General features: G+C 40.6%; 1 protein-coding gene across 8 annotated transcripts in view; it reads right to left on the reverse strand.

Moving 5' to 3' along the window:
• Positions 1-15,112, reverse strand: part of UNKL (unk like zinc finger) — a 163,167-nt gene that overhangs the window by 39,735 nt on the left and 108,320 nt on the right. For 7 of the 8 annotated variants that reach the window (XM_073361550.1, XM_073361549.1, XM_073361545.1 and 4 more), the window contains one exon: positions 7,495-7,672. In XM_073361550.1, coding sequence (XP_073217651.1) covers positions 7,495-7,672 — 178 coding nt within the window. Of the gene's footprint in view, positions 1-7,494; positions 7,673-9,554; positions 10,267-15,112 lie in introns of those variants that run through there. The other variant, XM_073361551.1, reaches the window with a different exon arrangement.

Raw genomic sequence — 15,112 nt, forward strand, 5'->3', positions numbered from 1 at the left:
TCTATTTTGAATAGTTAGGCCTCCTTTTTTCATCTTCAAAATCAAAACCAATAGATTCTGGAAGCTAACCTACAGTAACAGATGGTCTATGGGAGAACTAGATCTATGGGTGAATGTGAACTCAGAGGTCCTAAAGGGCTCTCTACCCTCAATCCGTATGTACCTTTATTGCTGTTTCTACTCTTAGTGAAAAGTCTGGGCTGCAGCAATAACAGACAACCCTGTGGAAATCCTAGGGGCAAGCAGGTGGAAGCAGTTTGAAGTTGTAAACAGCTCTCTCAGCCTGGCTCCCCACTCATTGCTGCTTGTGGAATGGTCAGAGCTATAAGCACACATTGTCCTATTTCCTTTATTTGGTTGAATTTAGGGCTGTCAAGCAATTAAAAAATTAATCTCATGATTAATCGCACTGTTAAACAATAATAGAATACCATTTCTTTAAATATTTTTGGGTGTTTTCAACATTTTCAAATATAATGATTTCAATTAGAACACAGAGTACAAAGTGTACAATGCTCACTTTATATTATTTTTATTTCCAATATTTGCACTGCAAAAACCAAAAGAAATAGTATTTTTCAATTCACCTAATACAAGTACTGTAATGCAATCTCTTTATCATGAAAGTTGAACTTACAAATGTAGAATTATGTACAGAAAATAACTGCATTCAAAAATAAAACAATGTAAAACTTTAGAGCATACAAATCCACTCAGTCCTACTTCAGCCAATCGCTCAGACAAAACAAGTTTGGTTACAATTTGCAGGAGATAATGCTGCCCGCTTCTTCTTTACTATGTCACCTGAAAGTGAGAAGAGGCGTTCGCATGGAACTGTTGTAGCTGGCGTTGCAAGATGCACTAAAGATTCACATGTCCCTTCATGCTTTAATCACCATTCCAGAGGACATGCTTCCATGCTGATGATGGGTTCTGCACGATAATGATCCAAAGTAGTGCGGACCGATGCATGCTCATTTTCATCATCTGAGTCAGACGCAACCAGCAGAAGGTCGATTTTCTTTTTTGGTGGTTCGGGTTCTGTAGTATTCGCATCTGAGTGTTGCTCTTCTAAGACTTCTGAAAGCATGTTCCACACCTCGTCCCTCTCAGATTTTGGACAGCACTTCAGATTCTTAAACCTTGGGTTGAGTGCTGTAGCTATTTTTAGAACTCTCACATTGGTAGCTTCTTTGCGTTTTGTCAAATCTGCTGTGAAAGTGTTCTTAAAATGAACATGTGCTGGGTCATCATCCGAGACTGCTATAACATGAAATATATGGCAGAATGCAGGTAAAACAGAGCAGAAGATGTATAATTCTCCCCCAAAGAGTTCAGTCACAAATTAAATTAATTCATTATTTTTTTAAGAGCATTATCTGCATGGAAGCATGTCCTCCGGAATGGTGGCTGAAGCAAGAAGGAGGATACGAATTTTAGCATATCTGGCACATAAATACCTTGCAACGCCAGCTACACAAGTGCCATGCGAACGCCTGTTCTCACTTTCTCACATTATAAATAAGAAGCAGACAGCAGTATCTCCCATAAATGTAAACAAACTTGTTTGTCTTAGCGATTGGCTGAACAAGAAGTAGGACAGAGTGGACTCGTAGTCTCTAAAGTTTTACATCGTGCAGTTTTGAGTCCAGTTATGTAAGAAAAAAGAAATCTACATTTGTAAGTTACACTTTCACAATAAAGAGACTGTACTAGAATACTTGTATGAGGTGAATTGAAAAATACTATTTACCATTTTTTACAGTGCAAATATTTGTAATAAAAATAATAATATAAAGTGAGCACTGTATACTTTGTATTCTGTGTTGTAATAGAAATCAATGTATTTGAAAACGTAGAAAACCATCCTAAAATATTTAATACATTTCAATTGGTATTCTATTGTTTAACAGTGCGATTAACTGCAATTAATTTTTTATCACAATTTTTTTGAATTAATTGCATTGAGTTAACTGCGATTAATCGACAGCCCTAGTTGAACTGTATCATGACTGACTGAAAGAGGGACCCCCCCATCCTCATGCTTCATTATGACATGTACCCTGTCCACTGTGCTCTATAACACAAAGTGGACACTTATACAATACATAATTAAAATTAGTAGTAATCAAGGTTCCCCAAAGCCATGTAGATACATAGCCACGTACGTTGCTGATGGGTACTACACACTGCCCAGTGTCTGTCATGCAAGGGAGCCTCTTTAACACAATACAAATGGCTCCTTGCCTTATAGAGGAAGCAAATAACCTCACCTTTCAAGGAAGCGGAAAGACAATGATTTGAGAAAGAAAAATGTCTGGGTCAATTATTGAGTGAAAGTGAGGAAGAGGATATGGGATGGGGAGAGTGTGTTGGAAAGAAGGTGAGAGCAAATGTGAGGTATTGGGTGAATAAGAAGGGAAGAACTACTGAAGGTATAACTGTAATACAGCTGGTGGTAGAGTAAGGAAGAGGGAATGAGAGCATCTTTGCTCATAGATTATAAACTTGAGCTCAGGCAGCCATTCATTTTACTCACTCCCCCCCGGCAAATAATCATGATAATGACAGATTCTAAAGATTTCAATTGAATTGTTTCTTCTGTGTAATTTCTGCTGATTGGGATCGCCTCAGAATCATTCTCACGCATCAATCAGCTTTCAGCACAACATTAATTGTACTTAAATATGGTAAAGCACCATGCACACCCCTAAAAAACAAGGAGTACTTGTGGAACCTTAGAGACTAACAAATTTATTTGGGCATAAGCTTTCGTTGGCTAAAACCCATTTCATTAGATGCATGCAGTGGAAAATACAGTAGGAAGATATATATAACCAGAGAACATGAAAAAATGGGTGTTGCCATACCAACTGTAACAAGACCAATTAATTAAAGTGGGCTATTATCAGCAGGAGAAAAAAAAACCCCTTTCGTAGTGATAATCAGGATGGCCCATTTCAAACAGTTGATTAGAAGGTGTGAGTTACAATAGGGGGAAAAAAAATTAGCATGGGGAAATAGTTGTTACTTTGTGTAATGACCCATCCACTCCCAGTCTCTATTCAAGCCTAGAGAGTCCAGTTTGCAAATTAATTCCAGTCTGTTTTTGAAGTATTTTTGTTGGAGAATTGCAACTTTTAGGTCTGAAATTGAGTGACCAGGGAGGTTGAAGTGTTCTCTGACTGGTTTTTGAATGTTATAGTGCAGTATAAATCATAAAACTAGATAACTTAATAAAATTCATGTAAAAATCACAGTAAAAACGCCATACACAAAGCAAATTCTAAAGCAATATACATTCTCCTCTGTCAATCCAGATAGATCTTATCTATTCATGTAAAGGACAAAAAAAAAATGCGAGAAACCTGTTTGAATGGGATGCAGATAGTTTCATTTGAGAACGCAGTTAAAAGGCTCCATAGGCTTGAAATGTCACCTACCACAAAGGGCTAGTTCTAACTCTCTCTCTAAAGCAGTGGTGCACGAACATTTCTAGTTGCGCCCCCCCCCCTATCATTAATGGAATCTGTTCACGCCTCCCCACCCCCCATTACTGCACAGACAAGGCTTCCTCAGCAGTGGAACTTGGGCTGAAGGCAGAGCTGGGGTTGGAACTGGGGTTGGGGGAGGAGCTGGAGCTAGAGGCGGAGCTGGTCTGGGGATGGAAAGGAAATGAGGGCAGAGCTGGACTGGGAACAGCGTGGAGCTGGGGGTGGAGAAGGGCTGGGGGCTGAGCTGGTCTGGGGAATGGAGCAGGGCTGGAAGCATGACACTCACTCCCCGTCCCACCATGGGGGCTGGCCCACTGTGCATCCCCGAAACGTTCCTCCATGTCCCCCAGGGGTCATGCTCCACAGTTCGGGGACCACTGCTCTAAAGTCAGAGAGAGTCTTTCCATTGACTTTAATAGGAGTTGAAATGGGTCTCAAAACAGCAGCATGCATCGTAGCACAATTCATCGCAGAAGACCTGTAAATTTTGTTTTCTCACAAGTTTTATTCCCAAATTTGTCTGAGCTCCTGACAGATTTAAGAATAAAAATTTTGTGAATGACAATAATTAGGGGGTCTTTATCCCAACTTTCCTACAGTCATTCATAGATAAAAATGTAAACATAATGTACATGACAGGAAACTTCAAATGTGGGCTTTAATTGTAAGAATTGACTCATCTAACTGAATTTCTAATACAGAAATTTAAGAAGATGCAAGTTTTATTTAGAACACACCCAGTGTTCCACATTTATTAGCTAACTAAAATAACAAAGCAATTTATACCATGAATGTAACTTTCACAGCCCTAACTAGCAGCTAAGAAACACTCAGGAGGAATTGGATGGGTTCTAAAGGCTGAGATGTAAACACTGGGTTCTTGTCAGGGGAGTGCAGGTGCATTTTTCAGTTGTGAGGGTAAATACCTTTATCCCTTCCAGCTGCAAAACCCCCTGGACTCAGGGGAATTGGACAGAGAGCAGGAAGATGTATGTGCTGGGAGAGAGGGACATTATGAGGGATTTCACATTAGTTATACCAATGTAAGCAAGAGGGAATGAACCGTCATGGAGAACTCTTGTACAGAAAAATACACATCTTCTGTAGCATACAGCAATTTAAATCTTGAGTGTGTTAAAGTTAACACTGCAGTTATGTTGTATGCGCAAAGAATATGCCCTTTCAACATTTTAAGCAAACTAACTGCCCAGTGGAACTGTTATCGAAGTACAGCAAATCAACTAATAAAGAGAATAGATAGCTGTTAAACACTTCGGGCTATTAGAAAATAGAAGCCAACAAACTTAAAAATTAAAAAGATAATTTTTACCTAATCTATAATTATGCTGTGAAATTCACTTATGTATCACTTATGCTAACAGTTTAGGAAGGTTCTAAAAAGGAAGAAACAGTCACTTATCTTAAAATAACTATGGTTCTTCAAGATGTGCTGTCCATACAAATATTCCACTCTTGATGTGCATGGACCACATGATCTCGAGACCAGACTCTTCTGGCTAGCCATGCCTATTGGGGCCATGCCTGTGCCCCTAGTGTCCTCATGCCCTGTACCAAAGGCACAAAGGGTAAAGTGGGCCCAACCACCCATTAGCTACTTTGTCAATACAGAATCCAGATGTTAAGGGATTCCATAGTAGCAGGGAAGGAGGGCGCATCTCAAACAACCATAGTTACTGTAAGGCAAGTAACCATTCCTTATTCTCCAAGTGATTTTCCATACATACTCCACTTTTGGTGACTCTCAAGCACTGACCTCATAAGAAGGAGGTGGGTGTTTGGAGTCCACCAAAACAAAGACTGTAGCACAGCTCTGCCAAAAGAAGTATCATATCTTGATGTTTCAATGAGGGAACATATTTTGTAAAGATATGGACTGAACCCCAAGTTGCTGCCCTGTGTATTTCTGAGATGGGTATGCTTCCCGCAGATGATGCCTGAGCCCTATTGGAATGAGTCCTAACCTGAGCTGGTGGAATCCGAATTGGCTAGCTTATAATAGACTAATGAAACTATCAAAAGCCTGAGGGTTGAAATAATACGACCCGTCAAGAAATTTCTGGAGGAGACTCTAAATGATTTAGTCCTATGTAAATAGTACAAGAGTGCTCTAAAGACATCTAACATATGTCAACTAACCTCCCCCTGATTAGAATGTTGTGGTGGTGGTGGGGGGGGAAGCAGCGCATAGGCGCTGACTTCTGCTGGTGCCGGTCGGTGCTCGACCCCCTTGCCCCGCCCCGACTCCACCCCTGACCCACCTCCTCCCACCCCTGCCCCGCCCCCACTCCAACCCCTTCCCCAAAGTCTCCACCCCAACTCCACCCTCTCCCTGCCCCTATTCCAACCCCTTCCCCAAATCCCTGTTCTGGCCCCACCTCCTCCCCTGAGAGCACTGCATTCCCGATCCTCCCCCTCTCTCCCAAAGCTTGTTACGCCATGAAACAGGTGTTCCGCGGTGGCAAACACTGGGAGGAGAAGCGTGGACACGGTGCACTCAGGGGAGGAGGCCAAGGTGAGGTGAGCTGGGGCGGGCTGGGGAACTTGGCTGCCGGTGAGTGCAGAGCACCCACCAATTTTTCCCCGTAGGTGCTCCAGCCCCAGAGCACCCACAGGGTCAGCACCTATGGGGGGGCGGAAATCTAGCATATGAATTTAGTTCAAATGAAAATCAGCAACTATTTTATGCAAAAACTTGGGATGGGGCCTCAGGATGACCTTATCCTTATGGAATATTTTATGAAGAACGCCTGCCATAAGTTCCTGTATTCCCCAATTCTTTTGACTGATAATTGCTACTTAAATATTATCTTCATGGATAAATATAGCAAAGAGCAAGTTGCCAACAGCTCAAATGGGGCTCTCATTAAACCTTCTAGGACAGTAGAGGACAACCTGCAGCCTACACGTGGCCTGTTAGGGTAATCTGCTGGCGGGCTGTCAGTTTGTTTATATTTGCATAGCCGCCCGCAGCTCCCAGTGGCTGCGGTTCACCGTTCCCAGCCAATGGGAGCTGCAGGAAGCGGTGCAGGCCACAGGGATGTGAAAACACATTATAACTGGTACCAGGAAAAAATACTCTCTCTCAAAAATCTGAAAATAAAAACAAAAACAACAAGCCCACATGCCAACTGGCAAAAACTACACTAACTACAATAAATATTCATAAAACTAATTGCTTACAATTATGTAAAAAACAGTTCTTGTGAAAACAATGTGGAGTCCGGTGGCACCTTAAAGATGAACAGATTTATTTGGACATAAGCTTTCGTGGGTAAAAAATCCCACTTTTTCAGATGCATGCGAGTTCTTGTGAGTGCATCATGACACAGACATTGCCAGCTACGAGTGGTGAAGTGGGATCTGAGGGGCAATTGGGCATGCTCTATCATTTATGCCCTCAGTACAGGGCACAAGGACATTCAGGGCATATGCACAGCCCTGATGGACACTGCTGGCCAAAAGATTCCAATCTCATGAGCATTAAGAATGGAATATATAGGGACAATCACGCAAAGAAAGAATTCGCATTTCTATTAATAGAATATAATCTGCAATTAAACTTCCTAGAATAAAATTGTAAAATAATATCCGTCCTCATGTTCGATGGAATGAACAGATCACCAGCAGGAGTCAGGAAAATAACCCCTCTCCTATAAGAGCACAGTTAGATACATTATCAAAGTTTTATAACTTCTTAAATATTGGCCACTACCAGAAACAGAATACCAGATTAAATGGTCCACTGATCTGTTTCAGGTTGATAATTCCTAAATTTCCATCTGAGAATTTACAAAAGCTGCTTATTTGGAAAAACATTAAATTCAATTACAAGTATTAATTTTAATGGCTGATAATAAAGCAAATATGTAAAAATATAACTGCCCTTTTCCGTATGCATTTTCTGAATGTATATTAAAATAGAATAATCTTGAAAAAAATACAAAACGTGTGCAATAAAAGAGGAAATGCTCAGACTTACCTATAACTGATTCAACTGTATTACTGCCAGGGTAGAATGGGAGAGCTTTGGCACTGATAGCTGAGAGAGCTGTTGGGGATGAATTATCTGATCCAATACTGGAAGCCAGACTAGAAGTTATACTGGAGGTTATACTTGAAGCAAGTGGATTAACCACTGAAAAAACACTGAGATGGTTCTGTTTAAAAATATATAAATAAAATAAGCAAAATGCATTTGTAAACAAAATTATTAAAATAATCTTAAAAACAAAGATTTGGGAGACATTATATAGGTTATTTAAATTTGCACAATAGAAGAATCTATGTAATTAATTAATTTAGGATCATGTTCCTGTGGATTTGGCAGAAAATGTGCTTAACACAGCTAGCACATTCCAATAGTCTGGAAATTGCTCCCAGAAAATATATGTCACAAAGGCAGTTATACAACAGGCTAGGACAGTTTGAGCCTGAGGAACAATTCCAAAAGAAAAAAAAAAATCCATGCAAGAGGTGACTGAGGTCAGTTCCGTATTCCCGTATAAAAATGATCAAAGAAATTTGAGGTATAAAAGACCTAGAGGCATTAGGTCATTTAATCCATTCTCTAGACGTAAACATACAGACTCACACACCTATATCTTACTGAAGCTAGAGTCCAAGTTAGCTAGCGTAGTGTCAAAATATGACTGTACGTATGGCGCTTGTACCCCTGTGCTGCTTACCTCTAGCTGAGCCCTGCTGACCCAAGGAAAGAGGTTAGGTCTTTGATTCAAGTTAGTTTTTTCCCTACAAATTTAAATGTCACAAGTTAACATTCTGAACAGGAAAATTAAGTTTCAAAAAGTTTGGAGTGAGTCTGTGCATAACCCAACTTTTATTTTTTGTCTTTTAATTTAAAAAATTAACAAAATAATAATATCAAGTTTCAATAACAGTGTATGGAACAATAACTTATTGCATTGGTGCCTATGACTCAGGAGCACTGAATTTGCATTAATACATTAGTTCTCTGCTGAAGAGCTAAACTGATTTGTACTAATATCTTTGGTGGTTTCCAGTCAGATTTCAGACATGGATATACTATGGAAACGAGGCTGGTTGTAAAACTGATAAACAATTTCTATATGGCAATGGACAAAGGCCAAATATGCATATTGATACTTGAAGATATTTTTGTAGTTTTCTGATCCTGTCCATGAAGAGATACTGTTGACTTGTCTCAAGATCTTGCACAAGTGGATAGTGTATTACGCTGACTTCATCAATTTATTTTGTGTGCATCTCAAAGGGCTATGGTGGGAGTTGCATCTCCTTCTTGAAAGTTCGATCTAAGTCTGCATTTCTAGTGCACTACTCAATGTGATAGCTAGCTCTCAGCTGTGAAGTCTCTTAAATTCTCAGTTCAGTCACCTCTTTCATTCAACCTATGATAGAATGCTTGGAGAGACTGCTGTATGCAATGTAGCTGTAGAAGTGTTGGTTCCAGGATATTGGAGAGACAAGGTGGGTAATATCTTTTATTGGACCAACTTCTGTTCATGAAATTCTATAGAGTATGCTGTGTCATCGATATGCCAGTATTCCCAGATCTACAATTTTGCTTCCCAAGTATCCCAGTGTTGGAGTGAAACAGGAATCTATGAAAAGTAGCCAGGTAATGAATGAGACAGGGGACTGCAGGAAGAGAAAGGATGGTCTAGCGGTTACTGCAGTTGAATTCACCCTGAAGCATGGATAGAATCCAATTCCTTTGCCACAGAATTCCTATGCGATGCTGGGAAAGTCATTTACATCTAACACTTACTTCACAGGTGGTCACCAATTGGGTATTCCTCATTTTCTAGGTGCCTACTTTTGTAAATCAGATCTTAGGTCTTATCACTCACAGCTGCAACTGAAGTCAATGGGAGTGATATTTTGAACCATTTTGAAAGTGCTATAAAATATTAAGTTCTCTGAAAAATCAGGGCATAGGCATCTCAAATTGGGCACCCAAAAATTGCATACACTTCTGAAATTAATGTCTCTGTGCCTCATTTCCCCATCTGTAAAATGGAAATAATAATACCAACTTACCTCACAGGGATGTTGTGAAGATAAATTCATGAATGTTAGTGAAGCGTGAAGATGCTACAGTCAGGAGTGCCACAGAAAAGCCCATGACAAAATTAATAATTCCATATTCAGAGCATAGTTTGAATGGTGTGCAGTAAATACAGCATGGGGCCACACGGTGAAGATTGAGGATAAAACAAAATATTGAGTATTTTATCATGATGTGAGCACCATTCATCCTGTGCAGTGAATGAGGAAAAAAATAGTATGTAATCATGTACTTCAAAACTGTGTCATAATTAAGGATACGGTTTGGTCATGAAGATCACGGATTCCGTGACTTTAACAGATCTCTGTGACTTCAGCTTTGGCTTTAGCCCCCACCGTGACCATACCCTGATTTTGTATATTTTTACCATGACTGCTCCGTGAAGTTTGCCTAATTTTACCGTGACAAAATCATATGCATAATCATAACACACAAGGGGGCAGAATTAAGAATACACAGGCCACCTTATTTATAGAATTTCCTATATTCTGTTTGATTTTCAACATAAACATTCTTTTAACACAGTTTTTTGTATGTAATTGTAGATAGAATGAGGTAGAACTACATTTATTTCCTGATCCTGCAAACATGTACACTTTGATTTACATGGGACAACTTATGTGTGAAATTATCAGGACATGTCACGTGCATAAAGTTATCACATGTGTAATTGTTTGCTGGATCAGGGCCTTCGTTTGCACCTTAAAAGCAGCCCAGTAGTTGAGACAACACTTCTCAGCAAACTGTTAGCTATGTTTGCCAAGTACGCATGTGTAGTGCAGTCTTCCTTCCCTAAGAATGCTGGTTAAAAGTACTAAAAGAACCTAACCCCCAATATTACACATGTGCAAAGTAAAATTTTCAGTGATGCATATCTCTGCCCAGTGAAACCCAACATTTCTAAAGAGAGCTATTTCTCTGCCATATTTACACTTCCTAGCCCAACTGTTTTGGTGCTAGCATGGTTAAAAAAAGTGTAATCACTTATTTTTAAGTGGGAAAATGTTTTCTCACTTGTGGATCTAAATAAGATATAGTTGTTTCAGCTCCATCTTTTAAAAATCATCTTTAGGGAGAGATGAGACCTAGAAGTTTTCAGCCAGAAAGAGGAAGTTTCAGAAATGAAAATAGGGTTTATAATAAGCATAATCAAGCAACCTTTACTATAACAGTCACTAGCACTTCAATCGTTACTCTTCTCGATGGAGTTAAACCTTGTTGTTATGGGTCAGGCATGGCCACTGCATTACAATCAGGGTAAATGTACAGAAGCCATTGGAATCAGGTGGCTGAAAGAGTAGCAGTAGCACCCAAAACACAGGCCCATGGCAAAACTGAGTAGAAGTTGAATCTGAGTAGAAGCCCAAGCGATTTCAAATGCAGGGGCTAGCACTTTGATTGGCGGAACTGTTTTGGTATCTACGTGAGAGAGTGAACGAGGAACACCACAAGCTGGAGCGGAGCGAGAAAGCTAAGCGGACAGTAACAGCCGGCTGGTAATGTCGCCCTGAGAGAAAGTGAAGAGAAGAAAGCTGGCTGGGTACAGAGTGCTGGCTGCAAAGACAGGGTTGGAAGAGGAAACAAAGGACCTGTCTCCTGCTGTGTGTTTCCTACTGTGTTCAGGGAACCAGGACTCTGTACATTCTTTGTAAATAAACAAAATTGCATCAAATACCTACTCTCAATTTCTCCTCCTAACCAGAACAACCTGCAAAGATCCCAAATTTTTGCCTAGCCACTCGGTCGAAAGTGGTAACATTACATAAGAACATAAGAACGGCCATACTGGGTCAGACCAAAGGTCCATCCAGCCCCATATCCTGTCTACCGACAGCGGCCAATGCCAGGTGCCCCAGAGGGAGTGAACCTAACAGGTAATGATCAAGGGATCTCTCTCCTGCCATCCATCTCCACCCTCTGACAAAGAGAGGCTAGGGACACCATTCCTTACCCATCCTGGCGAATAGCCATTAATGGACTTAACCTCCATGAATTTATCCAGTTCTCTTTTAAACCCTGTTATAGTCCTCGCCTTCACAACCTCCTCAGGCAAGGAGTTGACTGTGCGCTGAGTGAAGAACTTCTTCCTTTTATTTGTTTTAAACCTGCTGCCCATTAAATTTCATTTGGTGGCCCCTAGTTCTTATAGTATGGGAACAAGTAAATAACTTTTCCTTATTCACTTTCTCCACACCACTCATGATCTTATATACCTCTATCATATCCCCCCTTAGTCTCCTCTTTTCTAAGCTGAAAAGTCCTAGCCTCTTTAATCTCTCCTCATATGGGACCTGTTCCAAACCCCTAATAATTTTCGTTGCCCTTTTCTGAACCTTTTCTAATGCCAGTGTATCTTTTTTGAGATGAGGGGACCACATCCGTATGCAGTATTCAAAATGTGGGCATACCATGGATTTATATAAGGGCAATAAGATATTCTCCGTCTTGTTCTCTATCCCTTTTTTAAATGATTCCTAACATCACCTTTGCTTTTTTGACTGCTGCTGCACACTGTGTGGACGTCTTCAGAGAAGCATCCACGAGAACTCCAAGATCTTTCTCCTGTTTAGTTGTAGCTAAATTAGCCCCCATCGTATTGTATGTATAGTTGGGGATATTTTTTCCAATGTGCATTACTTTATATTTATCCACATTAAATTTCATTTGCCATTTTGTTGCCTAATCACTTAGTTTTGTGAGATTTTTTTGAAGTTCTTCACAGTCTGCTTTGCTCTTAACTATCTTGAGCAGTTTAGTATCATCTGCAAACTTTGCCACCTCACTGTTTACCCCTTTCTCCAGATGATTTATGAATAAGTTGAATAGGATTGGTCCTAGGACTGACCCTTGGGGAACACCACTAATAAACCCTCTCCATTCTGAAAATTTACCATTTATTCCTACCCTTTGTTCCCTGTCTTTTAACCAGTTCTCAATCCACAAAATCTTCCCTCTTATCCCATAACAACTTAATTTACATAAGAGCCTGTGATGAGGGGCCTTGTCAAAGACTTTCTGGAAATCTAAGTACACTATGTCCACTGGATCCCCCTTGTCCACATATTTGTTGACCCCCTCAAAGAACTCTAATAGATTGGTAAGACATGATCTCCCTTTACAGAAACCACGTTGACACACAACAATTTATGCTCTTGTGTGTGTCTAACAATTTTATTCTTTACTATTGTTTTAACTAATTTGCCCAGTACTGACATTAGACTTACCGGTCTGTAATTGCCAGGATCACCTCTAGAGCCCTTCTTAAATGTTTAATTAAATATTAAAAATGCTTAAACATTCAACACTTATACAGCACTTTAAATGTGCAAAATCCTGCATAAACAAACCAATTATGCTACTGTTTTTCCTGGGCTTTGAAGATTAAATACCTTCATAAACGTTAAGTATTTATTAATTATTGTTAGGGCCTAACCAAATCCATGGCCATGAAAACCGCATCACGGACCATGAAATTTGGTTTCCCCCCTGTGAAATCTGGTCTTATGTGCTTTTACCCTATACTATACAGATTTCATGGGGGAAACCAGTATTTCTCAAACTGGGAGTCCTGCCCAAAAGGGAGTTGCAGGGGGGTCATAAGCAGTAATGAGGTGCCAAAATCTGAAGAACCAGTTCCTTCAGTCGCTCCGGGACTTCGGCAGCACTTCAGCGGCGTGTCCTTCACTGGCTCCAGGTCTTCAGCGGCACTGAAGGACCTGCTGCCACAGACCTGGAGTGAGTGAAGGACCCGCCGCCGAAGTGCCACCAAAGACCCGGAGCGCCGCTGGGTGAGTAAAAATTAAAAAGGGATTCAAAGCCGGAAAGGACGGTCCTGCAGGCCAGATGTGGCCCCCGGGCCAGGAGTTTGCCCACCCCTTTAACAACCGGTTCTAAATCGGCTTCAAAATTTAACAACCCGTTTCCGTGAACCAGTGCGAACCGGCTCCAGCTCACCACTGGTCATAAGGTTATTTTAGGGGGGTTGCAGCGTTACCACCCTTACTTCTGTACTGCCTTCAGAGCACGGCAGCTGGAGAGCAGCGACTGTTCGCCGGGTGCCCAGCTCTGAAGGCAGTGCGCAGCCAGCAGCGCAGAAGTAAGGGTGGCAATACCATACCATGCCACTCTTACTTCTGCGCTGCTGACTTCAGAGCAGAGCGGCCAGAGTGTGGCGGCTGCTGACTGAGGGCTCAGCTCTGCAGGCAGCAGTGCAGAAGTATGGGTGGCAATACCATACCATGCCATCCTTACTTCTATGCTGCCCAGCTCTGAATGCCAGCAGCAGCGTAGAAGTAAGGGTAGCAGTACTGCAACCCCCCCACAATAACATTGTGCCTCCCTCAACTTCTTTTTGGGTCAGGACCCCTACAATTACAACACCGTGAAATTTCAGATTTAAATAGCTCAAATCATGAAATTTACTATTTTTAGGGCTGTCGATTAATTGCAGTTAATTCACACGATTAACTCAAAAAAATTAATCACGATTAAAAAAATTAATTGTGATTAATTGCACTGTTAAACAATAGAATACCAACTGAAATTTATTAAATATTTTTGATGTTTTTCTATTCAAATACATTGATTTCTATTAGAACACAAAACAAAGTATACAGTGCCCACTTTATATAATATTTTTTATTACAAATATTTGCACTGTAAAAATGATAAAACAAAAATAGTAGGTTTCAATTCACCTCATACAAAAACTGTAGCGCAATCTCCTTATTGTGAAAGTGTAACTTACAAATATAGATTTTTTTGTTACATAACTGCACTCACAAAACAATGGAAAACTTTAGAGGCTACAAGTCCACTCAGTCCTACTTCTTGTTCAGCCAATCACTAAGACAAACAAGTTAGTTGACATTTATGGAAGATATTGCTGCCTGCTTCTTATTTACAATGTCACCTGAAAGTGAGAACAGGCGTTCGCATGGCACTTGTGTAGCTGGCATTCCAAGGTATTTATGTGCCAGATATGCTAAAATTCGTATGTCCCTTCATGCTTCGGCCACCATTCCGGAGGACATGCCTCCATGTTGATGATGCTCGTTAAAAAAATGTGTTTATTTAATTTGTGACTGAACACCTTGGGGGACAACTGTATGTTTCCTGTTCTGTTTTACCTGCATTTGCCATATATTTCATGTTATAGCAGTCTCGGATGATGACCCAGCACATGTTCATTTTAAGAGCACTTTCACAGCAGATTTGACAAAACGCAAAGAAGGTACCAATGTGAGAGTTCTAAAAATAGCTACAGCAATCGACCCAAGGTTTAAGAATCTGAAGTGCTGTCCAAAATCTGAGAGGGATGAGGTGTGGAACATGCTTTCAGAAGTCTTGAAAGAGCAACACTAGGATGCAAAAACTACAGAACCTGAACCACCAAAAAAGAAAATCAACCTTCTGCTGGAGGCACCTGACTCAGATGATGAAAATGAACATGTTGCGGTCCGCACTGCTTTGGATCATTATCGTGCAGAACCCATCATCAGCATGGAAGCATGTCCTCTGGAATGGTGGT

The sequence above is a fragment of the Lepidochelys kempii genome, chromosome 10 (genome assembly GCF_965140265.1).
Source record: "Lepidochelys kempii isolate rLepKem1 chromosome 10, rLepKem1.hap2, whole genome shotgun sequence".
NCBI classification, from domain to species: Eukaryota; Metazoa; Chordata; order Testudines; family Cheloniidae; genus Lepidochelys; species Lepidochelys kempii.